Source organism: Zalophus californianus, chromosome 16 (assembly GCF_009762305.2).
Source record: "Zalophus californianus isolate mZalCal1 chromosome 16, mZalCal1.pri.v2, whole genome shotgun sequence".
Classification (NCBI taxonomy): Eukaryota; Metazoa; Chordata; class Mammalia; order Carnivora; family Otariidae; genus Zalophus; species Zalophus californianus.
Genome location: NC_045610.1, coordinates 13662557 through 13687570, shown reverse-complemented (window position 1 = coordinate 13687570; position 25014 = coordinate 13662557). Strand labels below are relative to the sequence as shown.

At 53.1% G+C, this 25014-nt stretch overlaps 3 protein-coding genes across 6 annotated transcripts; 2 read left to right on the top strand and 1 right to left on the bottom strand.

Moving 5' to 3' along the window:
* The first annotated feature begins 203 nt into the window (after window positions 1–203).
* On the top strand, window positions 204–18759 carry CTNS (cystinosin, lysosomal cystine transporter). Of its 2 annotated transcripts, XM_027624752.2 has the most exons (12): window positions 204–336; window positions 2875–2954; window positions 7148–7226; window positions 8550–8634; window positions 11901–12004; window positions 12126–12257; window positions 13040–13139; window positions 13232–13351; window positions 14360–14530; window positions 16309–16426; window positions 16728–16842; window positions 17182–18759. In XM_027624752.2, exons 2-12 carry the CDS (start codon window positions 2894–2896, stop codon window positions 17261–17263), a joined length of 1167 nt encoding a protein of 388 aa, XP_027480553.2. In that variant the 5' UTR covers window positions 204–336; window positions 2875–2893; the 3' UTR covers window positions 17264–18759. The 2 variants fall into 2 exon arrangements, with proteins under 2 accessions (XP_027480553.2, XP_027480554.2); XM_027624753.2 differs by lacking the exon at window positions 16728–16842 and having other exon boundaries at window positions 205–336; window positions 16981–17324.
* On the top strand, window positions 16329–25014 carry EMC6 (ER membrane protein complex subunit 6). Of its 2 annotated transcripts, none has more exons than XM_027624757.2 (2): window positions 16329–16426; window positions 24463–25014. In XM_027624757.2, the coding sequence occupies exon 2, from the start codon at window positions 24501–24503 to the stop codon at window positions 24831–24833; it is 333 nt and encodes a 110-aa protein (XP_027480558.1). In that variant the 5' UTR covers window positions 16329–16426; window positions 24463–24500; the 3' UTR covers window positions 24834–25014. The 2 variants fall into 2 exon arrangements, with proteins under 2 accessions (XP_027480558.1, XP_027480557.1); XM_027624756.1 differs by lacking the exon at window positions 16329–16426 and adding an exon at window positions 24150–24292.
* TAX1BP3 (Tax1 binding protein 3) lies at window positions 19057–24104 on the bottom strand. Of its 2 annotated transcripts, XM_027624754.2 has the most exons (4): window positions 23899–24104; window positions 20852–20971; window positions 20386–20463; window positions 19057–20074 (listed from the first exon to the last, which is right to left on the bottom strand). In XM_027624754.2, the coding sequence occupies exons 1-4, from the start codon at window positions 23935–23937 to the stop codon at window positions 19937–19939; spliced, it is 375 nt and encodes a 124-aa protein (XP_027480555.1). In that variant the 5' UTR covers window positions 23938–24104; the 3' UTR covers window positions 19057–19936. The 2 variants fall into 2 exon arrangements, with proteins under 2 accessions (XP_027480555.1, XP_027480556.1); XM_027624755.2 differs by lacking the exon at window positions 20852–20971 and having other exon boundaries at window positions 23899–24084.

Genomic DNA, 25014 nt, shown 5'->3' with positions numbered 1-25014 from the left:
CCCGCGGCCTCGCTCACCGTGGTATCGCGGAGTTCGCCGACAGGCACTGGGGGCTCCGGGAGGCTCTGTGTCCCCAAAAGTGGTTTAAGCCTCCCACACACCCGAGCCCCCATCCCTGCCAAGGCGCTGGGCCCCTCTGCTCCGCGCCGCAGCCCTGCCCAACTACAGTTCCCAGCGTGCATCGCACCGAACTCCGCTAGCCGAGAATCAGGTGGCTGGAGTCAGGTGACTTCTGGCCCGCCCTCACCCAAAGTCCGGCTGCCGGGGGAAGTCGGTACAGTCCAAAACGGATCCAGCGTCCGTTGTGGTCGCTGCCCTGAATCTAGAGGATCTCAGGTGAGCGTCGGCGCGGCCCCAACAGCCTCCCCCCATTTACCCGGCGGACCCCGAGAGGGCTAAAGACTGGCAGTGTAAGTCGGTTGAGAATCTTGCCGCGCGTCTAGTGCCCCTCCAGCCGCGCCAGGGTTCCATCACCTACAGGCGGTCCCGGCCTCGAGACACCAGACAGCCTCCGGGTTGGAAGGCCCGCGTGGTGGTGAGCGGAGGCAGGGGACCCTGGGCTGCCGAGGTGGTGTGGGTGGCTCTACTCCAGTGCAAGTCCGAGCCCCCTCCCCGCCTCCTGGTTAGTTGCCGCCTGAATCTGGGTCGCGGAGTTGGCGGATTACTTTGGAGAGAGGAGGTGCTGAAAAGCCCATTCCACGAACTCCCGTTGGTGTGCTCGGCGCGGGTCTGGGTTCTGGGGAACTGGGCAGAATGAGACCCCGCCCTGCGTTCCGGGGTTTTCAGGCAGGGGGAAGGGAGGACAACTGACTGGCTACCCTTTTCAACAGAATTGAGAAAAATAACCACCTGTGCTTTATGAGAGCTTGCTAGGTGCCCGAGGCAACGGTAGTAATCATTTTACGACATTGTTTCTCAACCTTTTTTCCTAATGAACTCCTCCCCACCACCATGAAGTTTTATTTAATACCACTGATTAAGTCTGTTTGTGTACTGTGGCCCTTTGGAGGGCCACAAGCCATGTTATGCATTTCATCTCATTTAAGTCCTATAATGTAATCCCACTGTCTTGTTTTCACATTAGGAAATTGAAGCTTGAGGAGGTTAAGTAGCACCCCAATGTCACACAATAAATGGGAAGCCCAGGTTCAAACCTGTGCAGTCTGTCTGCAGGGCACACATTCTTGACACTTGTCCTACAAGAGAAGGAGACTCAAGGAGTTCCAGGTTGTAAAACAATTGACAGGATTAAGTCAGATACTTGACAGGAGCTGGAGACCCCTGACCCCAGGTTGCTCTGGGGATGCATGGTTTGGGAGAGGGAGACCTCTTAAAAGGGTATCTGAGTGACGCCTGAGAGATAGAACTTAACCCAGGAAGAGGGGCATGCCCGAAAGAGCCCATTGTCGTGAAATTCTACATTTCTACCTTGTAGCATTCACAAGACATAGTTTTAGTGTATAACTATCACCCTGACATTTTTCTGACATTTTAATTTTAATCGACTTACCTCTCAATGTCTATCTGTCCTGGTGTCTTTCCTGCAAGGTATGTATCTCAGACTCTGGGACGGGCAGGCGGGGGCGGGAATTTTGCTGACCAAACATTTTAGTTTCTTAGTCCACATTCCACTCCTGCAGGATGAGAGAGGAGCTGGTTAGGCTTGATTCATATCTGATTTCTGGGGGAAAACCCAGACTCTACCCTGAGGGACATTCTGAATCCTGAACATAAGGACACAGGCAGGTGTGAGGAGCAGAGAGTGGCAAGAGTGCACGGGAGACCCGTGTTTACTCCACAGACACAGCAGAGCAATTCCCTGCAGGTCAGGGTACAGAAAGTGGGTGGTAGGGAGCACAGGGATACAGCACCAAAGGCAAGGGATCCAGAGGAGGCCAGAGACAGAGCAGGTCAATGCCAGCAGGTGGGAAAGCTCCTGAAGTAAGATCTAACAGATCAAAGGGAGCTGCCCAGGCAGAGAGGCCCCTGGAGGAGACAGGAACAGGCAGAGATCAGGCAGGCTAGAGTAGTCAGGAAGATGTCTTTGAAGGGAGGGGTGTACTAGGTTCCTTGAGGCCTTTGGGGAAAACAAATCAGAGAGATGTTTCCACACAGACCACTCCTAGCTCTCCCCATGGGACTCCCCAGAGGCTGTCAGGTGGGAGGGCCTAGGCTCTGCATGCCAAGGCAGCATGTACAGACCAAGTTAGAGATATCCATGCTGACCTGCCCCACCTTGACACGTGGTTCACCTGCTGTGCATTGGGGTTATAGGTGTTATGTAGTGCATCTCCCTCACTTAACCAATGAGTTTCCCCTGGGCTAATCTGGGGCTCCTCCCACACTGGGTCCCCATTATGAGTGATCCCTGCCAGTCCTGGAGAGGTGACACTTGTCAAATGGAAAAGTCTTAACCTGGTGTCAGTTGGTGGCATTGGCCCCTTTGGCTTTTGACCCAGGACAAGGAATGAAATTAATTTCCTTAAGGTTCATAAGTTCACAAAGTCAAATATCTGACCACAATTTGGATAACTTTTTGAAAAAAAGGACCCCCCCAGCCAATAAAACTACATTCTTTCTTTTGGTTAACGAGGTTACAAGAAGCAGCTGAAGAGGGAAAAATTTGGTGTTTGTCTCCTTCCTCAGAGTGGAGCCTTACACAAAACACTTAGCCTCTCTGAGCCCATGGCTCCACATATCAAAGAAAGCTATGTTCCGCACACCCCACCCCCCAGTCACCTGGTGATGCAAAGCATGTGAGGTCACTGGTGTGAGGTGAAAGCCCTTTATGAACTGTCTGTGCCATGGTCCATTTGTTGCTGAGCTGCTCCAACTTTAACCTGAACTTCTCTTCCTGTTTGTTTTTCTTCCTAGTTCTTTGAAATTGAGGAACATGATAAGGAGTTGGCTGATTATTTTTATCCTTCTTCCCCTGAAGCTCATAGAGAAATGTGGTGAGTTTAGAAATGGGTCATCAACTTTGTAAAGAGGGAGATGGTGCAATAGAGTAAGTAGCCAGACCTGTTCGTAGCCAAGGGTTTAGGATTGTCCAGACTGCATGTCTGCTGGCTCCTTGGCCAAACGACCACTGGGTGGTGGAGCAGACCCAGGTCTGGGGTTCAGGACTTTCACAAATAATTGACCTTCTTCCATGGGGTCCCTGTTACCTTTTCTGTACCACCAAAGTCAAAACTACAGAGCTTCAACAACTCCCTGTTCTGTGGACCTCACAAAAGGAATTATAGGTCCTAGGAGATGCTGCAGAAGCAAATGAGGTGGCCATCTTGTAGCACCTGGTTCTTCTGTCAGGTTCAGATACCTGAGGAGTCTGCCAGGCATCCCCTTGTAAGATGGAAAAACCTTTTAGAGAGAAACCAAGGAACAGGATGCAGCAGCCCAAGTGCGGCTAGGGGCCTCACATAACATAGGCTGGTTGTCAAAAAATACCTTGGGGTTTGGGCATCCTTGTGAGGTTTGTAAGAGCAGCAGGGCCGTTAGAGGTCTGCATCATTCTATCACTTCTTCCACTGCCTAAAACATTGCTGAAATTCCTTCCATGAAGAGGACGGAAAGTGTTTAGCACTCCTAGGATGGCAGGCTGGTTATTTTGATCATCAGCTTAGCTGTTGTCAAAAATCAAATATATCTTGGGGCGCCTGGGCGGCTCAGTCGGTTAAGCGGCTGCCTTCGGCTCAGGTCATGATCCCTGGGTCCTGGGATCGAGCCCTGCATCGGGCTCCCTGCTCAGCGGGGAGCCTGCTTCTCCCTCTCCCTCTTGCCTGCCTCTCTGCCTACTTGCTCTCTCTCTGTATCTCTCTGCCAAATAAATAAATAAAATCTTTAAAAAAAAATCAAATATATCTTGGGGCGCCTGGGTGGCTATCGGTTAAGCGTCTGCCTTCGGCTCAGGTCATGATCCCAGGGTCCTGGGATCGAGCCCCATGTCGGGCTCCCTGCTTCTCCCTCTCCCTCTCCGCTCCCCTGGTTTGTGTTCTCTCTCTCTGTCAAATGAATGAATAAAATCTTTTTTAAAAAATCAAATATATCTTGAAATCCCTAAGGATTTCAAATGACCTTTATACAAACAGTACAAATCCTACAGAAGCCCCCTGAGAGCTGTACACAGTGGCTGTACCATTTACAGTTATGTGGCCACTTGAAGGCTCTTCCAGATTCGTTAAACAATCAGTCATGTTACTTTGCAGTCACACCTTGTGAATAAACAATTTCCAAGAACGGAAAGGGGGTACCATGAAGCCTGGTGTTTCTCCATACGAATTCCAGAGCCCCATTCCAGACCTGCTCTGCACTGTCAGGCTTTAGATAAAGCCCAGGAAAGAAGAACACATCTGGCCACCACCGCCTCAGTTATACAGAGGGGAAACTTTGACCCAAAAAGTCTTCCCCAAAGTCACAGAGTCCCCAAAGGTGGGACCTGCATGGGATCCCTGCTCTGTTTTACTTCTTTGCCTCCTTTCCTGAATGTCATTGAAAAAGAGTAATGGAAACACCATAAAATCAAGTGACTAGAATTGGGGTTCTGAGCTCATTCTGCTTGTCTTCTCTTTCTTTGCTTTGGGGATTGGTCATCAAGGACTGTGGATGAGATGATCGGTCTCTGACTTCTCTGGGTGGAATCTTGAGGCACTGCCACCTAGTGGCAAGAAGCTGGGCCTTGGACCAGACAGGCCTGGGTTTGAATCCTGCCTCCATCATGTCTGAGCTATGTGGGCAAGGCGCTTGCCCTCTTGGGATTCTGTTTCCTTATATCCAAATTGGGAAGGATAATACCCACCTCTCACTGTTACAATAATTAGAGAATGGGGCATGAGGTAGAGTGGGTGGGATGGGGAGCACAGTGGAGGGTGCCAATAAGTATTCCTTTGAAAAAAAAAAAGACCCTTCCTTAGGGGAAACTTCAGTTGGTTTCATGAAGACTTGTTTGGTAATTCTGATGTGGTGTCCCAAGACTCTTGCCCAAGGGCAAACTTTAAAATGTGCTCTCTCTGGAAATTATGCCTGCTTCATAACTGCCTTCCATCTTGGGCTTGAAAATGTCCTACAGTGTTTACATGATGATGAGAACAGACACCAGCAATCATCTAGCACTCAGGCCACATGGGAAGTGTGTCACAAACACTCCCACACTGTGTCTTCACGGCCCCATGTGAAATACATAGTGCTGTTCTCCCCATCTTACAGGTGAGGAACTAGAGCCCTATAGAGAAGTTAAGAGCAAGGAAGGGACAAAGCCGGGATGGACCGTGTGACTTCAGAGCCCAGTCTCTCAGCTGCTAAGAGCCACTGTCTTCACTGGCTCTAAGTGAGGGGAAAGTAAACATTACCTGATCTGGTTCTCAGGCGCTCACAGCCTCCTCTTGTAAAGTGCAAAGAATATGGAAGAGCAAAGGCCATGCGGACCTCTCACCGTGACCACAGCCCAGCAGAACCTTCGGGCCCCAGAGGTTATGGGTTGCCCCAGAGGTGGGGGGTGCTGCCTGGCATCACTTTCAATATCTCTGTCCTGGGCACTGTCTGGTCAATGGTTTTGCTTCTCTGGTGTGGTCCTCAACTCTAGGTAGAAAGTAACATCAGGGACCTTAAGTCCTACTGCCCCCGAGCTGTGCAAGCCCAGAACAAAGCCTCAGGTTGCTATCAGACTGTGAAAAAGAAGGGGCAGAGTTGCAAAGCTGCCTCCGGGCCCTGAGGCTACACATAAGGGAGGGGTCGTCCTACTCAGCTGTGAGTGGGCCAACGTGGGGACATGCCCACTCGGTGGGATGCCAGGCAGGTGTGAGGAGAGTGCTGAGACTAGAGACCTCAGACTGTGGGAGTCTCAGCTTGGAGGCTTGCAGGTGCAGGTGACAGAGCATGTGTCTGCATTCATGTGTGCAGGGTTGTCATGGAGAAGGCAGCTCTCAGAGCCAGGCCCAGAAGTACAAGTTCCAGGCTGGCCAAATCCTTTGCAGGAGATGAGGTCACTATTCTTGGGAGGTGTTTAGGCAGAGGAAGGGCAACTTCCAGGTAGGAGTAATGAAAAAAGGGATCAGACAGTGGAGGTTATATCAGGGAACTTTTAAGTTCCCCTCCAACCTGAACACCTAAAACTTCAGATCTTATTTATCTTCTGCCTAGAGGGAACTGGGGAGAGAGAAACCTGGGCCCTGCCTGTAGCTGCTCCCCCTACGAGGACCATCCTAATCAAGTTAAGCTCGTTTCCCCTATGGGCTCCCTTCCTGCCCAGTCTAGCTTCATGACCACTCCTTAGTCCTTGCAGAACCCTGAAGGCCCTGAGGTAAGGGAGGTGAAGTGGACAGGGGCCTGGGGCTTTGAGTGCACCTGGGAGTAGGGTGGGGTGCAAGTGTGGGCTGCCCAAAGAACACAGGAAGAGGTCAGGGAGAGGCTCACTCGCTCTGGTTCTATGGCCAAGTTGCTCTGGGGTATTTGGCCTCCCAAACCTGCTTCCTCCCTCACTCCCAAGGCCAATTTGTCTACCTTATCCTGCATTAACACCTTAATGCCAAGAAGAAATCCTTGATAGTGAGATTGTGGTATACACCATTTTCCCCCCACTCCCCAGCATAGTCAGTCTCAGGAAGGGGATCAGTGAATGGGTTTGGCTAAGTTAGTACAGAGCCCACAGGGGTTCTTTAGAAACAGGATAGCTGGGCCCTGTGTGTCTCTGAGAGTACAGGAAGGGGCTGGACCAGTGCTGCAGGGCCATTTTAGCTCCATGAACAGAGGAGACCCCTATGCTTTCCCATCTGAAGAGGTAGTTCAGGTCCACATTTTTCAGTCCCAGATTGATGCATGAATTCCTGTGTGACAATTTTGGGGCTCCATTGTTCTAAAACTCTGGATAACTCAGCCTCAGACCTCTCAGTGGGGGAAGAAGCAGCTGCGGTGTTTCCTGCTCAGGCTTGTGTCTACCTCTCTCTGGCAGCAGAAGGGGAGAGAGCATAATGAAGGCTCAGGTTTCCAGGCCCATCACCTGCCCTCTCAGGACCTCCATGTCTTCTTCTAGAAGACGGGGGTTGTCATGAGTCAGAGCTCATGAGTTCAGATGTTGAGGAGCCTCATCCCAGTTTTTCCCTGGGAGCCTGAGTTCTCTGACCTAACAATTTGTCATTGGTTTGGGTCCTTCCAGAGTCGACAGTCGACCTCACTGTTCCTCCCACTGTGAAGCTGGAAAATGGAAGCTCAGCCAACATCAGCATCACGCTTCAGTAAGTTCCCGGGCCCAACTCTGTCATCAGCCCTGTTCATTCACCCCATGGCAGGTCAAGGCTGACCCCTGGTTCTGTCTGTTCATATTTCAAATGTGATAGCTTTGCCTCTTCACTTTAAGACAAGCCAGAGAACCCTAGGGACAGTGGATATTCTGTATGGTGGTATCAAGTCCCTTCTCTCCTGAGAAAATAAAATAAGCTTCAAAAAAAAAAAAAAAAAAGACAAGCCAGAGAAAGAGAGGTGATAGCAGGTGGTGTGCAGACTTAGGTCCTAGAGTCTCTCTACTCCCGGCCACTGAATCCTTGTTTCTGGTCGGAGGAGGAGGAAGCGGGTTTCCCCCTAGAGACATGAACCTTTTCCCCAGCTGAGAGCTGGCCTTGAGTGACCAGCAGTTGATGCCAGAGCTCAGAGTGGTCCCTTCCAAGGCTCTAAGTATCTGATGAGTGCCCTGAAGGTCAGGGGGCAAGGAGCTGTTTGGCAGCACTTCTGAGATCCCTTCTGAAAGCAGAAGTGACCTTATTGAGTGGATCCCATTCACGGTGACATTCCCGCTTGGCCTTTTCTGAGTGTCTTACTGGCGAACCTCTGCTGGTTCAGGCGTGAGGTGCTGACCTAGTACAGACTGCCAGAGAGCCTGCCTCTTCCCTTGTCCTTTACTGCTTCTCCCTACTCTTGCCAGCCGTGAGGATTCCCCAAGATCTAGAACGTTGCCTTTTCTCTTTACCTTCTCCCTTTTCTTCACCTCTCCTGGGAAGTCTGCTCTCAAACCAAAGCTTTGATAGCAACCTGCATTCCATCCCAGCTCCTGCCACCCCTCTACATGGACACCTTATAAATCTGACAAGCCTTCCCCTCACCACACCGCCCCTCTCCAGAATCCTCGAGTGGCTTTCCATGGCCTTCCAAATTCACTCCCGGTCTGTACATTCACACTTGAGGACACCACCAGCTACTCCCATTGGACATGTCTCCTGGCTTTCTGGGGACACAACGGTCCCTGCTCAGACCCGAGCCCTTTAAAGCCTTCTCTACCAGAGCAGATGGCATGGTCCTCTTGGCCTCTGGACACCTGATTTGGCAGTCACAACCTGTTCCCCACCTTCTCATGTTCTCACCTGGCCCCTGCGGGCCTCTTGTCTCCCAATACCAATGGAAAGCTCCTAGGAGCAAGGACCCCACCTCTACCACTCAGGGCCTAGCACATAGCACTTAATTATAATTGCTTGAGCAGTGACAGGCCCTATGTGAAATCCAGAGGGTTGGTTGAGATCTCACAGTGTCCAACTTCTCAGCAATAATCAGACTCTTATTCTCCACAGGCATCCATTAAATGCAACCTTGGTGATCACTTTTCAAATCACATTTCGTTCCAAAAATGTTACTATCCTTGAGCTCCCTAATGAAGTAAGTAATGAATTTTAACTGCTGGGTAATAAAATACTTTTTAAGAAAGTGCTTTTAGAAATAGGCCACCTTGTTTTTATACCGTGGGCTGCTCCTGTTCTGTTCCATCATTCTAAAAATCTCTGATTTTGGTTTTGTTCATCTCTTTGAGGATGGCCATTTTATGCCATGTAGATGGAATGAGGAAGGTGGTAGTAAGAAATTTGAGGCAAAAATGGTTCTGGGAATGTAGAAGAAATTCTTTCTTTCTTTCTTTCTTTTTTTTTTTAAAGATTTTATTTATTTATTTGAGAGAGAGAATGAGAGATAGAGAGCACGAGAGGGAAGAGGGTCAGAGGGAGAAGCAGACTCCCCGCCGAGCAGGGAGCCCAATGTGGGACTCGATCCCGGGACTCCAGGATCATGACCTGAGCCGAAGGCAGACGGTTAACCAACTGAGCCACCCAGGCGCCCTATAGAAGAAATTCTTAATAAGATAGCTTTCTAAAGCTTGGCTGCTTAGAGGGCATTGGCGGACCAGCAGTACTGTCCCTGCCTGAAAATCTTTTAGAAATGCAGAATCGTGGGCCCCATCCCAAACCTACTGATTCAAAACCTGCATATGAGCAAGATGCCCAGATGATTTAGGCCCACACTGAAGTTTGCAAAGCAGTCTTCCAAGATTCCATTGGTCGGAATGCCAAATGCCAGTGCCAAATGCCATCTAACAATAACTATTCATAGTCCTTATGCATTTATCTGTTAATATACACACTGCTTCTACCTTACCAACATTTGAGCAATTGCCAATTGACTAGATAAAAAAATATCAGTAGGGAAGGCAGCAATGTAGAGAATAAACAAGAGTTTAAAAAAAAAAATAGACAAGCTATATGCAGGGATAACGACGCAGCATGTCACGAGGCCCTGTGTGGTTGTAGAAATGGGCTGCAGGTTGGCTGTGAGGCCCCTGGCAAGAAAACAGTACTGAAGCATGTGATCAGATAAAGGGTGTCAACCCAGAAGGGCCTTGTGTGGGAAGGCAGTCCTCTCTCACCCTCTGGTGAACACCACACCTCATTAGACAGAGCCATTTCTCACAACTTTCCCCCTGCCCTGGGGCATGAAGCCTGCTACAGGGTAAGAAAAGGCATTGGTTCTTAGAGCAGACTGTGGCACCCAGCTGAGGTCTGGTTTGACCCACAGATCAAATTTAGAGTCTGAGGAATGACGCTGATCACCTAGTTTAGGGCCAGTAAAAGTCAAACACAATCTTAAGCAAAAAAAAAGCTGTAGAGAAGCCTACACTGTACGCTTCCTTGGGCATAAAGTGCAAACAGAGTCAGGGCCAATCTGTGGTGTTGGTCAGCATAGCAGTTTCCCCTTGGGGATCAGGTGTGACTGGAAAGGAGCAGAATAAAGCTTCTAGGGTGCTGGAAGTGTTCCATTTCTTGACCTGAGTGTTTGATCTTGGTTTGTGGTTGTTACTTCATCAAGCTGTGATGTGTGTACTTTTCTGCACATGTTATAATTCAATTTCATATCTATTTAATGGTGGATAACATTGTATGCCAACTATAATTTTTAAAAAATTATGTGGAAAGTCAAATCCAATTATAGAAATGATCTATATGGGTGCCAACCCACTCTCCAGGGGCCAACCTATACGGCCCCTCCCCATCCAGCTCTGAGCACTCCTATCTACTCCCCGTGCCTTTGGAAACCACTGGTTAGAACTGGGGGGTCAGGTAGTCTAGAAGCCTGACCCGTGAGCCTTGGATAAGGTACTCCCCCCATTACATCGCAGATTCCTCATCTGTAGACATAAGGTTAGTAATGTCTACTTGACAGGGTTTTGAGGATTAAAAGCTGTAGCAAGTATAAAATGTCTAGAATTGTATCTGGCATGTAGAAAGAAAGCACTCAGTAAAAAATAGTGATAAATTTCGCTGTAGACCTAAAACTGTTTTCAAAATAAAGTTTATTGGGGCGCCTGGGTGGCTCAGTCGGCTAAGTGTCTGACTCTTGATTTCAGCTCAGGTCATGATCTCAGGGTCCTAAGATCAAGCCCCGCACCAAGCTCTGTGCTCAGTGTGGAGCCAGCTTAAGATTTTTCTCCTCCCTCTGCACCTCCCCAATTGTGCGCTTTCTCTCTAAAAAAATAAATTAATTAAAAATAAAGCTTAATAATAATTTGAAAAAAGATAGTGATAGTTATGATTTCCTTTTGCCTCGTATCAGTTGATTTCCAGTTGGCCAGTTTTCTTCCTGCCTAGTTCCTGAAGGGACTTAGTGGCCACTTAAAATATACAACCAACATTGCCAAAAAAAAACTTGTTAAAGATAAGAAAAAGTAGCCAAGAGTAGTACATGTCATGAGGATGTAGCTTGCAAGAGGTGGGCCATGAATCAGACTCTGGGCTTTGCTGCAGCTGCTTATACCATTTCACTTGTTCTGCCAAAGCCCCCTGATTTCTGGAGCTAAAACCAAAAAGATGGTCCTTCCAGGGTCCTCATAAAGAAGCCACTGAATCCTAATGGCTGCATCCTCACAGTGCCTGTGGTATGGGTAGAGGTCTGGGGCCCAGAGCAATATCCAAGGAACAAAGAGGAGGAGACGGTTGGTTCAGGGAAGGTATCATTCTGCTCCCTGCCACACTTGGGAGATTTGAGAATGTCAGGGGGTGGGGGCGGGTGACTGGGAGATCAGATATTGCAGGCAGGCCTCCAAGTACTGTTTCTCGGAGCAGAGCTTTTGATAAGTGTTGGGCAGAAAGGAGGGTAAGAATGTTCTCCCTGACAGGTGTCTGTCTTCTGTTTTGTCACTTGGCAGCCACACTGGGTATGGGGCAGACATTGTTTGTGGGTATTAAGGAGCCTTCCATTATAACAGAAGTAGAATAGCAGTCATGGTATTTATGGACACTGTGCCATTCATAGCAACCTTGGAAGGTAGACACTTCTGTTATCCCCTTGTACAGGTGAGCAAACTGAGGTCAGAGCTTGAATAACTTGCCTGAGATCGAGCTATCCCACCTTCCCTCGTAGTTGAGGCAGGGGAGGGCCTGAAGGCAGGGCTGTTGTTCTGCTCAGAACGTGTAACACGGGTATTGGGGGGTGGGGGCGCAAGTAGTTGGTCCAGTGTTTCTCCCTCCTGTTAGTAAGCTCTTGGAAGGCAGGGACCATGTGTGATCTGTCCCATCATTCCCTAGAGTGTAGCCTGGAGCTGGATACTCAGTGAGGTCCTAATAACTGTAGCACCAGATCGAATTCAGTTTTCTTAACAGGTTGTGGTGCCTCCCGGAGTGACAGATTCCTCTTTTCAAGTAACATCTCAAAATGTTGGACAAGTTACTGTTTATCTGCACGGAAATTACTCCAACCAGACCGGGTAGGCTGACCTCAGCCCACGTGGACCTTAAATGATAAGACGGGAGACAGGCAGTGTTGGGTACATGGGGGTTTCCCTCAAGCTCAGCCTCAGCTCATCTCAGTCCCCAAATTCTTTCTAGCCCGAGGATCCACTTCTTGGTTATCCACAGTAATGTCGTTAGCATCATAAACCAGGTGATTGGCTGGATTTACTTTGTGGCCTGGTCCATCTCCTTCTACCCTCAGGTGATCACCAACTGGAAGCGGAAAAGGTAACCTGCTAAGCTTTATGTGAAGTCACTTGAGACTAGTAAGATGAGAGGCATCCCAGAGAGGCTGTAGGCAGCATGGGTTCAGACTTTCCTCCTCTGCTCTTCTCTCTTCTTGCCCTTTCTAGAAAGTGTCCAGTGTGACAGCTGTAAGAGCCTGTGGCAGGACTTGCAGCTCCGGGCATTTGGTCTGTGGCCCAGTTCAGTTCCTCCATGTGAAAGCAACAAAATGGGGCTTTTCAGGGAAGTGGAGACTAGGCAGGGTTGGGGGAGTCCACCAAATCTGCTCTGTTCTTGGTCCACCCAGCCCTGGAGGAGTTAGTGGCAGGTCTGGCTGCTGTGCCGGAGCTGGGTCCTTCAGCCTCGGAGGCTAAGCTGCCCCACCCTGACTTTAAAGACAAAGTGGGCCTGGAGTTGTGTTTCTGCACACATCAAGAACTCAAGCTCTCCTGCAGTCACCCCCATCAAATGGGCCTCATAGGGGGCTGCGGAGCTGGGAGCCAGCGGGGGGAAGATGCTTCCTCTGTGGAGGAGGCTCAAGACTTTCCTCTGGGGCCAGGACTTGAAGAGGCAGGAGACGAGGGAGGGAGGGGGGGAGGAAGGTAACTGGTTCCCAAGAGGGTGGGATTGGGTGGCGTTGATTGGGGGATGCAAAGGGACCTGAGGACGGTGCTGTCCTTGGGAGAGCTGGGCCCTCCTCCCCATGCGTTGGGAGCTCTGTCCCCTCCCTCCCCCCATTCTCACCCTTTGCCCTGCTTTGTCTCTTCATTGCTCCCATGCCACAGTGTCATTGGTCTGAGCTTTGATTTCGTGGCCCTGAACCTGACAGGCTTCGTGGCCTACAGCGTGTTCAACATTGGTCTCCTCTGGGTACCCTACATCAAGGTATGGCACTGCCTGCCCACTGTAGCCCGGCCCCAGCTCCTTGGTAGCCTGGCTGCACCTCACCCCCAAGCTTCTCCCGACCCCTCAACCAGGAGCAGTTTTTCTTCAAATACCCCAATGGGGTGAACCCCGTGGACAGTAATGATGTCTTCTTCAGTCTGCACGCAGTCGCCCTCACCCTGGTTGTCATGGTGCAGTGCTTCCTCTATGAGGTGAGAGATGAATCTGGTGCCCACCCCACCTCGGGCTCCCTGGGCCAACACCCACCCTTACCACCTGTTGGCCATACCTCCCGTGTTACAGAAGACACAGAAAGTCAGCATCTACTTACTGAGGCTGAGAGAGTAGGCCCGGCCCTGTGCTCTCGGGACCCCAGGTCTGGGGTGAGGGGCACAGAGAGGCAGTGATGACCCAGCAGGCTGAGAGCTGAGCGGGCGGGGAGGACACAGGCGGTTCATGGAGGCCCTGGCATAGCCAGGGAGGAGAGGGAAGGAGGGCATCAAGGAAGTGGCATGGGGTTGTGGTCCATAGTGAAAGTGATGTTGCCATGGGGATGGGGAAGCGGGCCAGGGTGGGGCAGCCCCAGCTGGAGGACAGAGCTGTGAAGGCCAAGGAACAGCGAGAGGAACTATGAGCAAACGGGTGGATGGGGCTCGGAGTCTCCTGAGGGGTCTGCAGTGCCATGCTGAGGAGACCGGCCTCAGCTGGAGTGCTGGAGGGCTGTTGGGCATCTCAGCAGAGAAAGGCACCATTAGGCCGCTTTTCAGGGAATCACACTGATAGGTACGTTTTCTCTCACTGGATACACTGCTTCCCTCAGGGACCTCCCTCTGCACATGCAAGGTCAGCCAGGGACTGCTTGGCTCCTACCTTCACAAACTTTCTAGGTTTTCTTACCCTTTGCTTTGAGGCTTGGTGAAGAAGGCCTGCTCTGGGGAAGGGAGCGGTGAGGGATGGGTTCCAGAGATGATCAGGCTCCACCTGGATCATGGAATGAGGCACAGGCCTCCAGTGTGTTGCAGGCCACATTCCCAGCTCCTGGTGGCCTCCGAGAGGCACCCAGTTCTGCAGTGTGGGAACAGGAAGAAATGGGCTCTGGAAAGTCTAAGGACTGCAATAGAGACCCTGCTAGCGACAAGGGTGTGATTGGTACTGGGCTTTCTGTGCCCACCCCCGAACCCCTACCACCTACTTCCTTTCCTTTTCTCGGTCATCTTCAGCGAGGCAACCAGCATGTGTCCTGGCCTGCCGTCAGCTTCCTGGTGCTCTCCTGGGTCTTGGTGCTCATCACCGTGATTTTGGCTGCAGTTGGGGTAATCACATGGCTGCGATTTCTCTTCTGCTTCTCCTACATCAAGCTCGCAGTGACGCTGATCAAGTATTTTCCCCAGGTACTCTTCACGTGGCCATTAGCGTGAGAGGGATGAGACACAGGGCCTGGGTGCTGCTCGCATGGGGCAGCTTCTAGCTGGGGTAAGGAGATGTGCATGGAAAGCTGCAGTGGAAGGCATGAGCCCAGCCAGTGCAGGGCCAGGCAGAAAGCTGGCCATAAGCACTGCTGCTCTTCCCTGGAGCCAGGAACCACCTGAGGGTCAGTGTGGCGACTTCTCTGAGCTCATGCTCAGCTCTGAGAGTCAGGTCGTACGGGTCACTTGTCTCTCCATCCCAGTCTTTCCTAAGGACATCAGTTCTGCCCCCCATTGCTACAACCGGTGACCCGGACAAGCAGTGGCAGGATACTTGGGAAAGCAGCCCAGCACTGCAACCTCTGACCTCTGTCTCCCATCCAGAGATCCCATCCGGGGTCCACCTTAGGGATCCTCAGCATGCTCCCTCAAGTACTGGGTTCTATTCAGATACAGAGACGTAGAGTCCAGCACATCTTCCCCCTTAGCCCATACGGCCCAGGACCGGGGGAGGCGTAGGACAGCGGCCACTGGCGGGCTCCACCCCGGAATCTAGCCCCATTTCCCATGGAGGCGCCTCCTTTTCAGTTTCCCCAGTGCAGGGAACCTGGTATCTCATGGGCTCAGGAAGGAGAGCATTTGGGTCAGAGTCCAGGCCTGTCTCTTGGAGGGCTTGGAAACAGATCCAGGCTCTTAAGGATGAGGAGGACTTAATTTTGTGGGCAAGAAAGGAGGGGGCATTCTAGGCTGGGAGCAGTCTGCAGTCAGAGGAGTGTGGGAGGTACCAAGAAGCACTGTTGAAGCTAAAAAGGTAGGGTCAGGCCTTAGGGGGCTGGGGAAGAAGGCTTCGGAGTGGGCGGGGGGAGGTCTTGAGGGAAGTAGGGACCACAGTCCCTGAGTGTGGGAAGGCTTGGGCCTGGTCAACCCAGGAGTTAGGAGCTCCACTTGCAGATGTTTGGAATTGTCCCAAGACTAGAGAGGTGGCCACAAGCATGAAAGAGGGGGGGAGAGGATGAAGAAGGGGACTTGACAGGAGGCTGACTGAGGGAAGACCACTACAGAGGCCACATCCTCTTGGGTGATAGGGAGGTTGCCCCAATCAGAGAAGTCCAGAGGGTTCTGGCTTTGGAGGAAGGATGTGGGGCAGTGGCAGCAGAAAGTGGGGGAATGTCCAAGTGGACCCACCCACTAAACCTAGGAAGCCTGAGATGGAGTCTCCAGAGCCCAGCCAGAGCTGAGGGGGGAGTCACGTCTATTCTACAGATGGGGAAAACTGAAGTTAGGACTTCAGTAACACTCCCAAGATAACCTCCCTCCATAGGTGGAGCTGGGATGCCAGACCAGGAAATTGACTTCTAGCCCATGTTCATAAGCACAACATGAAGTCCAGGCTGAGTTTCTCCTTCACTGGAAGTGAGAAGAAAAATCAATTGCTAGAAAACCAGAATAGGGTTTCACCCCAGAACAGGGAAGGATAAAGATGGAGAAGCAACATCTCCCCCTCCTTTGCAGTTGTGAGGTGTGGGATGCGAGGAGAAGAGCTGTTGGCTGTGCACCCACATGAGACCCCGGGACCCGCCCATACTGTTCCCTCTGCTGGCGGGGACTTGTCAGAGCCCAAAGGTCACTGTGTTCCTTGATGCCGAGGCCCAAGCACATGAGTGGGAGGAATGAGAGCTGCTCTTGTTTGGAGTGACGGTCACAAGGTCTAAGAGGCAGCCACCCAGCCCCCTCACTGCCGTCGTTCTGTCTGTCTGACCCAGGCCTACATGAACTTTTACTACAAAAGCACCGAGGGCTGGAGCATTGGTAACGTGCTTCTGGACTTCACTGGGGGTAGCTTCAGCCTCCTCCAGATGTTCCTCCAGTCCTACAACAATGGTGAGTCAGCCAGCGGGCTGCCTGCCCATCTGGTGGGCTGGAGGCACAGGGTAAGGCTAGGCATCCCGGGATACCTCTCCACGCCCCCCACCCCCCCCCAGCCCTTCAGCCTGGGAATCCAACCCAGTCCCAGCACCCAGGGGAGACTCACCTAGGGGCCTTTGCAGCTGGAGGATTTGTGGTTTTTCTGGGCAGATGAGGACACCTCCCCACCCCACACAGCCCCGCTGCCCCACATGCTCCAGCTGCTTCAGGAGCTGCCAACTTGAACCCAAACTCTGTCCTCTGTGACTGTTAACAGAGCAGTGGACACTGATCTTTGGAGACCCAACCAAGTTTGGACTCGGCCTCTTCTCCATTTTCTTCGATATTGTCTTCTTCATTCAGCACTTCTGCTTATACAGAAAGAGACCAGGGTATGACCAACTCAACTAGCACCCAGGGACCCAGCATAAATGGCCCCAGGTCACGTGCCCACCAGGAAAGCTGGGGCAGAGGCTGGAGCGCAGGGCTGGCTCAGTGTGCGGACAGTGTTGAAGTGCTCTCTTCCTCAGGGCCAGACGTCTTACACACAAACCAGCCTGCCTTCAGCCAGGACTCTCCCAGGCCGGGCTGGGGAGGAGCCTCCCCCTGAGACAGACACCAGACTCTGCTCTGAGACGGAAAACCACACTGCTGACGGCCCCTCCCAGGCCTTGCCAGCCGGGCGTCTGGCTCTCCTGCATCTTGATGCCACCGTCTCTATTTTCTTTAAGGCTTCAGGCAGCACACACGGGTTCGGACAGCCGTCCCAGGCAGGATTGGGTGCTGAGCTTGGAGCCGAAGGCCTTGACCTAAGCAACCAGTGTTTCTGGGAGCAGCTTGAAGGACTGACCCCGCAGTTGTGAGCCAAGGGTGCTTTGTTGCCACTGCTGTCTTCCCAGAGACCCAAGCAGCCAGGTGGTGTGGCCAGTGGACTCAGAGGTGCTGGTGCTCATGCTGGTGGCAGAGGGGATAGGACTGATCTGGGGGTTAGGCCTGGGGGGGGGGGTCCCTTCTCTGAAGGCCACATGCTCTGAGCATTCACCTTCCTGACACTCATTCTGCATAATTCAACACCCACAACTGTAATCACAGGTGGCCCAGGCTAGGGTCTGGTAAAGAAACTGGATTTCTGAGCCTTGAGGTGCCCAACAGATTGGTTCTGAGCTAGGCTTACGCCCAAACCCTCTGGATCTTTATCACACTACCCCCCTTTGGGATTTTTTGTAGGGATGTTTTGGAAGTGAGTGGCTTAATTTCTTCACCTTCTGCCTACCTCTACTTTCCCAGAGTCAGGGACCCTATGTACCCCTTCAACTGCTCCTTACCTTGTGTCTTGAGTATAGGACACGTGTGCGCATGCACACACACGCACACCATTCTGTGCCTTAGAGGCCAGTAAGACCTGCCAATTGGTGAGAGTAGCTCCCCTGTAGGGGAGGGCTGGCCCCCTTCCTTCACTTACCCCAGACCCCTACCTGAGACTCACCAATTTTTTGGCTATTCAGGAGCCTCACCTAAGGACTTGAGACCAACTCACATAGTCCTCATGGGCCCAACCCTTACTCCAAACCTCCTTCCCTCTTTTCCCAGGCAGCTGTCCTTCCTGTGGCAGGAGGGGAGGGTCCCAGGATGTGCCTTGTCAGCTCACTCTCAGACTTTTTACTACAAGATTAATGAGGTGCTTGTATATCCCTAATTAAAACCTGATTTGTTTCCTTTCTGCACACGGAGCATTTTGCCAGATGTGGGAGACAGGTGTGTTGGCTTCAGAACCAATCCTTAGGGTTTAGGGAGACAGCCCTACTCACTTCACGTAAGGAAACGCATGGGTTGCAAAGTATGCTGATGGCGAGGTAGCTGCATACTGACCTGGCAGTTCATCAAGGGAAGCCTCTTGGGTAGTGCAAGATGCCTGCCTGCTCAGGGGCAGGGAGGTCACACGGGTGCCATGTCTCTACAGGGCATGGTGCTCAAGCTGGGGTTGTGAGCATGGGTTGGATGGGTTAAGGGCACTCTCACTGAGGGGGAAGGGAGGGTGTCTTATTTTTCAATGATTCCTCTATCCACATTATCAGAGAATTTAGGATTTTGTTTCCCTAAAGCAGAGATTGTAGAAATGGGAGATTTCAGATTTGAAACTTCGAAAAGCTGGATTTGGCATTTGTAGGTGGGTCCACAAATGACAGTAAGTCCAAGAGCTGGTAGGGCAACCGGTGCTGGGCCAGGCAGAGGCCCCGGGCGGGTCTCCAACTTAGCCCCGTCTCATCAGGCCACAGTCCCTGGAAATGTGGAGCCGCACTCCTGTCTGTGATAATTGTACGCTCTCAAGAGTCTTAGGGGGTAGGGGTTTTTCCCATGAACCCCACAGTGCCCAGGAGCCCCTCCCGGGTGGAGCACAAGCTGAATTACACAGGGGACCTTCCAGTGAAGGTGCTCCCGATGTTCCCACCAATGTGGCCCTGGCCGCACAGTAAGTGGCAGGCCTGGCATCAGCGGGGCTTCGTCTCAGAAGGGGTTGGGGGCCAGGGTAGTCAGCCCTACAACCGAAGCTCTAGCCACCATCCACCCCAGACACCCCTACCCTGTGCCTCAGCAAAAACCCCTTGTGAACTCCAGCACTGTTTTATTTGGGCCCAAGATGTCAGGTATGGGGCAGTTTCATACTACCCCATTTCCACAGGAACCAAAGCAACGCTGTTATTTCCAGATGTGAATTAGTAAGATAAATTCAGGAGTAGAATTGGCATCTCCAAATAGTAAGGTAAAAATGGTTTTCTATCAAAATTGTGATTAAAAAAATATAAAGTTAAACCCACAGGCATAGAAGGAAATGGCAATCCTGAGAACTGCCCTGAAATGTCAGCCTCAAACTTCATCTAAATCTTTTGAGCAGGTGAACCCTGGGGAGGCCAGCGCCCCTCGGGGGGGGGTGGGGGTGGGGGGGTGGGAGGTGATGGGGGGTCAACTGTGAGCCTGCCTGGGTTCCATTTGGACCAAGCTCTGTAGTGCCTCTGGCCGTATGTCAAGTCCCTGCTGGGGAAGGCAGGAAAAAACATGGGGTAGTCACTGCAGAGCTGAGATAACGGGGGGCCAGGCCAAGCCCTGCAGCCAGGGCTCAGTGTGGGAAAGGCTGGCCCCAGCCGGCATTCCCCAGCTTTGTGGTGGCTCTCAAGAAGTGGGGGGCCTTCTGCCCATTTGGGCACTGCTAAGGCCATGCAGCAGGGGTCTGAGGGCCAAGCCTGTGGTCGCTACAGACTGACAATTCTCAGTGTCTGAGGACGAGAGCTGGTCCCAGAGCCTCGGGCCAGTGGCGGGAGGTGGGGAAGGAAGGCTGGGTCAGGTCCCAGGGACAGGCCTCTGGGACCAGCTCTGGCCCTTCTGAGCTGGAGCGCAGTACTCCGCAGAAGCCAGGATGAGGGGCAGACAGAGCGTGGAAGTGGTGTCACTGTAGGCAGGCAGGCACAAGTCTGGGACCGTGGCGGGCCGCTAGGACAGCATGGACTGCTGCACTGCCTTCTGCAGTGACTGCCGCGTCACCAGCAGGCGCACCACCTCCTCCGAGCGCTTGGTGAGCCGCTTCCGGGCTTGGTCGTGCGTGACCATGGTCATGTCCCAGCCATTCACCTGGCCCAAGGAAAAAAATACAGCCTACCTCAGTTCTCTGCTGTCTGGGATCTGGAAGCAGGACGGGTTTTGGGGTCCTGGGTCACCCAAGCAGGCTCCCAGGCTGATGTGTCTGGGCTGGGGGTGCCAAGCACCACAGATGAGGCACACAGAGGAGAGAGTCCGCCCCCTCTGGGAGCAGCACCAGCATGCACTCTCGATGGTTTCAGGGAGTCTCCCAGCTGCCTCAGGAGGCAAGGGCAGCCCCTAACCCCGAGTGCTTCAGACCCTTGGGCCCAAGCCCTGTTTTCCTCCTTTGGGACATGTGTTACCTGCATTATCTTGTCTCCAATCTGCAGCCCAGCAATTTCAGCAGGGCCTCCTTCAGATACTCGTGTGACATAAATGCCCTGGAAAGAAACAGCCCAGGTCAAAGCCCAGTGTCACTGGACTGGCACCTATCCAGAGAGCAAAGCCCAGCATGGCAAACTCCCAGCCATCCAACTGACTCTGCACCAAGTCTGCCCCCCAGTACAGGCTGTGCCAAAACAGAGCTGCCCCACCATGCTCTGGCCCCTGCTGCTGGCCTCTTCCTGTTCCTCCTGGGCTCTGAGTGAGTCTTCCTAGGGCTGGGAGGTCTACTCCCCACCCCCATCCCTACTTATCATTTCTTAAACCTTCCTAGGACTGTTTGAAAGACACAGGTCTACTCCTTCCATGAAGGCCCTAGAAACAGAGATCCACCATCTCAGGCCTTTGTCCCCAGTGGAAAAGTCCCAGGACCCTGGTCCCCCTCACCTTGTCTGTCTTATCTTCTGAGAATGGATTCTGGGAGGGATCCTGGTCAATTCCACCTCCAATACTGAAGCCCAGTATTAAATTCTCACCTTGACGCAGCTTGTGAATTTCAACTCTTTGCTGGCAAAGGAAAAAAGGAGTTGGGGGCAGGTGGGTGTGTGGACAATGAATCTGGTCTGTCCAGCAGCAGCCTCAGGCTGCTGGGCCAGCTCAGAGCCATGCCAAGGGGGTGGAGCCCAGGGCCCTTTGCAGGATTCCAGCTGGTCACCACCCTGGGAGATCTGCGGTGGGCTGAGACTCAGAACTCAGCCACAACCCACCTATGCAACCTTCTCTCCTAGCCTCTGTCCCCTTCCTGTTAGTCTCAGGCACCAGCCTTAGTCAACATGTACTCCCGGTCCAAGAGCCAGGATGCTATAGATGGGGGGCCTGTGTCCCAGGGGAGGGACCACACAGGGCAGAAGGGGTCAGGCCCTGAAAAAAAAAAGTGCAGGTACTTTGCTGAGGCAGCTCACTGCTGAGCCAAACCTGTCAAGGGCAAGACTAGAGATGCTCCAAAAAAAGAGAAGTTCAAACTTGCACAGAAAGGAGAGGCAGGGCTGTCCTGGCCAAGGGACAGAGGCAGAGGCCTGAAGGTACTATGGATGTATGTCCATGAGATGAGTGTCCACTACAGGACTGGAACTGGGAGGTGAGGAGAGGCTGGGGCTAGCTCAGGAAGGCTGTGGACTGCAGGCCCAAGACGCTGGGCCCTGAGGGGGAGGGGGTTTCTCTGTCAGCCCCAGACCCTGCTCTTGTGCAGTGGAGGAGGCAGAAGAGGGTTCTAGAGCTCTCCCACCATATTCTGGGGCTGTGGTTCCCAAACTGCTAGGCTCCTTTCAAAGCCCTCAGCAGGCACCTTCCAGTCACCAGAGCATAGGGGCTAGACCAGATCACCCCACCCCAAAAGTTGAGTTTACAGGAAGAAGGAAAAAAACCAAAGTGACTTGATCTGGACCTGAAGAGTTTCAAACCAGGCCTTGAATGACAGGAGTTTGGACACCTGACTTTGATTCTGGGCCCACTAGACCTCTCAAGAGTCCGGAAATAAGGTTGGTCATGGTCAGGTTTGATGCTAGAATGACCACTTGGGCAGTTAGGAGGGGAATGGATGTCTTCCAGCGGTGGGATTTGGAGGCCAGGGGACATGACTACTTGGAAAGTGAGATCAACAAGACTTGAGGACTGCTTGTGGTGGAGAGGAGTCAAGCGAAGCACCCAGCCAAGTGGCCTGGCTGAACACAAACATCTCCCAGCTGGGGACACTGAAGAAGCATTCTGGAGGGCCAGGAGCCACCCAGGCAAATGTCCAGAAGGCAAATGGACCTATGGAGCCAGAGTTCAGAGGAGAAGCCAAAACGGTTTTAACATTCTCGAGATACTAACTACATGGGATAAAGCAGAGACCTGGGAGGAAGCCTCCCCTACCCCATCCCCAATCCAAAACACAAGAGAGGCCAAACCCCACCCAGCACGTTCAGACATGTTCCTAGTGTTAACAAGAATTGGGAGGGCACGGTCTTACAGTTCCGAGGAAGGCCCGAGAACCTGCCAGGACAGGCGAGAGAGGAAGCAGGAAGTGTGACCCCTGAGGCCCACTAGACCTAGATCGTTGTGCCCCAAAGTGTGAATTCCTCCAACACCTTTGCACACCTTTGAGCCACCCTCAAGATTAGAAGGGAGTACAGGCCCTTGGGCTGGAAGACAAGGCCCTGTCATTGACTTACTAGGTGCCATCAGGCAGGTTACTGCCCCTGTGCCTCCCCTACACCACCTTTCCCCCACACCCCACACCCCCACCCCCATTTAAGAAGCAAACCTGGCTCCTTCTCTCTGAGGCAACTAGGGATCTAGAAAAGCAAGGTTGGTGCAGTCAGGGTGAAGCTTGGGACAGCTGTCCGCAGGTGCAGAAATGTTTCTTAGTAGCCCAGGCCAGAGCTCGTTCTCTAAGTCCAACCTCACATGCCACTTTAATCAGCGGCTTCACACCCTGTCAGCGCCTGACTCCCCTGCACACCCATCTGAGATACTGCAGCTGGTCCCGTGGCCTCAGGACTGGGACTTCCATCTGACCCAAAGCCTGTCCAGCAGGCATTTCTTCTCAGAGATCTGGGTTCTTCCTGTGGGCTTCCTTTAGGGCTGGATGTGAACAGACCTCTCAATGGAACTCAGTTTCTCCACCTCCGCCTCGGAGTCGGCCTCCAGGCCCCACTCAGCTTTGGCACTGGTGTCTGAGTCTAATGTCCCAGTCTCTCTCCTTCCCTTTGCCTATTCTAATAGCACTTGGCACCCAAGACAAGCCAACGGCGAGAGCCAGGGGCCTGAGCTAGCCCAAAGGGTCTGGTCTCCTCTGGCCCCAAGTGCCAGGCGGGGCACCCGGACTTTGTCCCAAGGGCTGGGGAGCCAAGGAAAGTTTGGAGCAGGAGCGAGTCAGTTGCGTGCGCCCTCACTCTGGAGCGGGCGGCGCTGGGTCCGAGCAAGCAAGGCTGGACGGGAGGGATAAGGGCCGGCTTGCTACTCAGGCCCCGGCCACCTCCACCCCCCAGTCTCCCTCTGGGCGGCGGCGGCGTCTCCGGCAGGGGAGGAAGCACTTCCTCATTCCAGAGGCTGCGACTCACGGCCGTCGGGGCTGGCGCCCGCCCCCCGCCGCTGCCCAGCTGGGGCCTCGGGCCGGGGAAGAGGGCGCTCTCCCGATACTCCCACAGCTGAGGATTTTCTCCTCAGTCCTTCCCGCCTCTGCCGGCGGGATGGAGTCCAACGAGGCGGCGGCAGTGCGCGGGGTCTGGTCGCGACTCCGGGTGTTCCGGGGGCACTTGGGCCCCGGCCATCTCTATTTCCTGGCTGGGGAAGACCGCAGTCCCGCTGGGACAGAGCCGGGACCGGAGGCCTGGCCGCCGGTTTGCAACAGCCCTGGGTTCCACGCTTTGTCAACCTGTGCGGGGTGTCCGTTTTCCTATCTGCAAAGTGGGGCTAAGCCAAGACCGAGAGGAGCCCGCGAGCGCACTCACCACCACGGCGGTGACCGGCTGGCCCGGGATGTAGGACATCTCGACCCCAATCTGGAAACCAAGCCCAGCTCAGGGAAGCCCGCAGCGAAAATCCCAGCAGCCGCGCCCTCCCTGCTTAACAAAGGCACCCCGACTCGGGCCGCCCCTTCATGAATAGTAACGAAGCCCCAGCCAGTCACCCGCCGGAGCGCTGTTCGGCTTCCGGAAGTCCCTGTGCGAGCGTAGAAAGGCGGGGAGTGGGTGGGCGCCCGCGTCAGGGGGCGGGAGCGAAGTTTAAGCGCATGCGCAGCGTGAGTCCTCCCAGCAACCTCCAGCGCAAGATGGCGCCGGGAGGCGCTTTGCAACTGGTCGTCTGACGGGACGCCAAGTGTCTGTGTCCGCCGCCGTGTTGCAGGTAACTGGGTGAGCCTGGGTGGGTCGGCCCGAGCCCTCAGCCTTCTCTGCGTCTTTTGAAGGTCCGAGAAGCAGGAGTGGTGTGAGGTGTTGGAAGTCCCGGGGGGAGGGGCGGCGTTAAGGTAACTCGCCAGGCTCTGCGGGCCACTTGCAACTTGGTTTCCTCCGCAGCTCCGCGAAAAGACAGAGGCTGAGCCCGGGCGAGTGCGATGGCCGCTGTGGTGGCCAAGCGGGAAGGGCCGCCGTTCATCAGCGAGGCAGCTGTGCGAGGCAACGCCGCCGTCCTGGATTACTGCCGGACCTCAGTGTCAGCGCTGTCGGGGGCCACGGCCGGCATCCTCGGCCTCACCGGCCTCTACGGCTTCATCTTCTACCTGCTTGCCTCCATCCTGCTCTCCCTGCTCTTAATTCTCAAAGCGGGAAGGAGGTGGAACAAATACTTTAAATCACGAAGACCCCTCTTTACAGGAGGTCTCATCGGAGGCCTCTTCACCTACGTCCTGTTCTGGACGTTCCTCTATGGCATGGTGCACGTCTACTGAACGGGGGCAGGGATGACTTTTTTAAAAAAAACAGATTGGGAGGACTGTCGCCAGAAATTAACACCGTGTAAACTTAGTTTTTAAATTGTTAAATTCGCTGCTTGTTCTGTAACGTTATAATTTATAGCTGAAGACGAAGAGCCTGTAATATTCTTCAGATTAAATGAAACGTGAGACACTT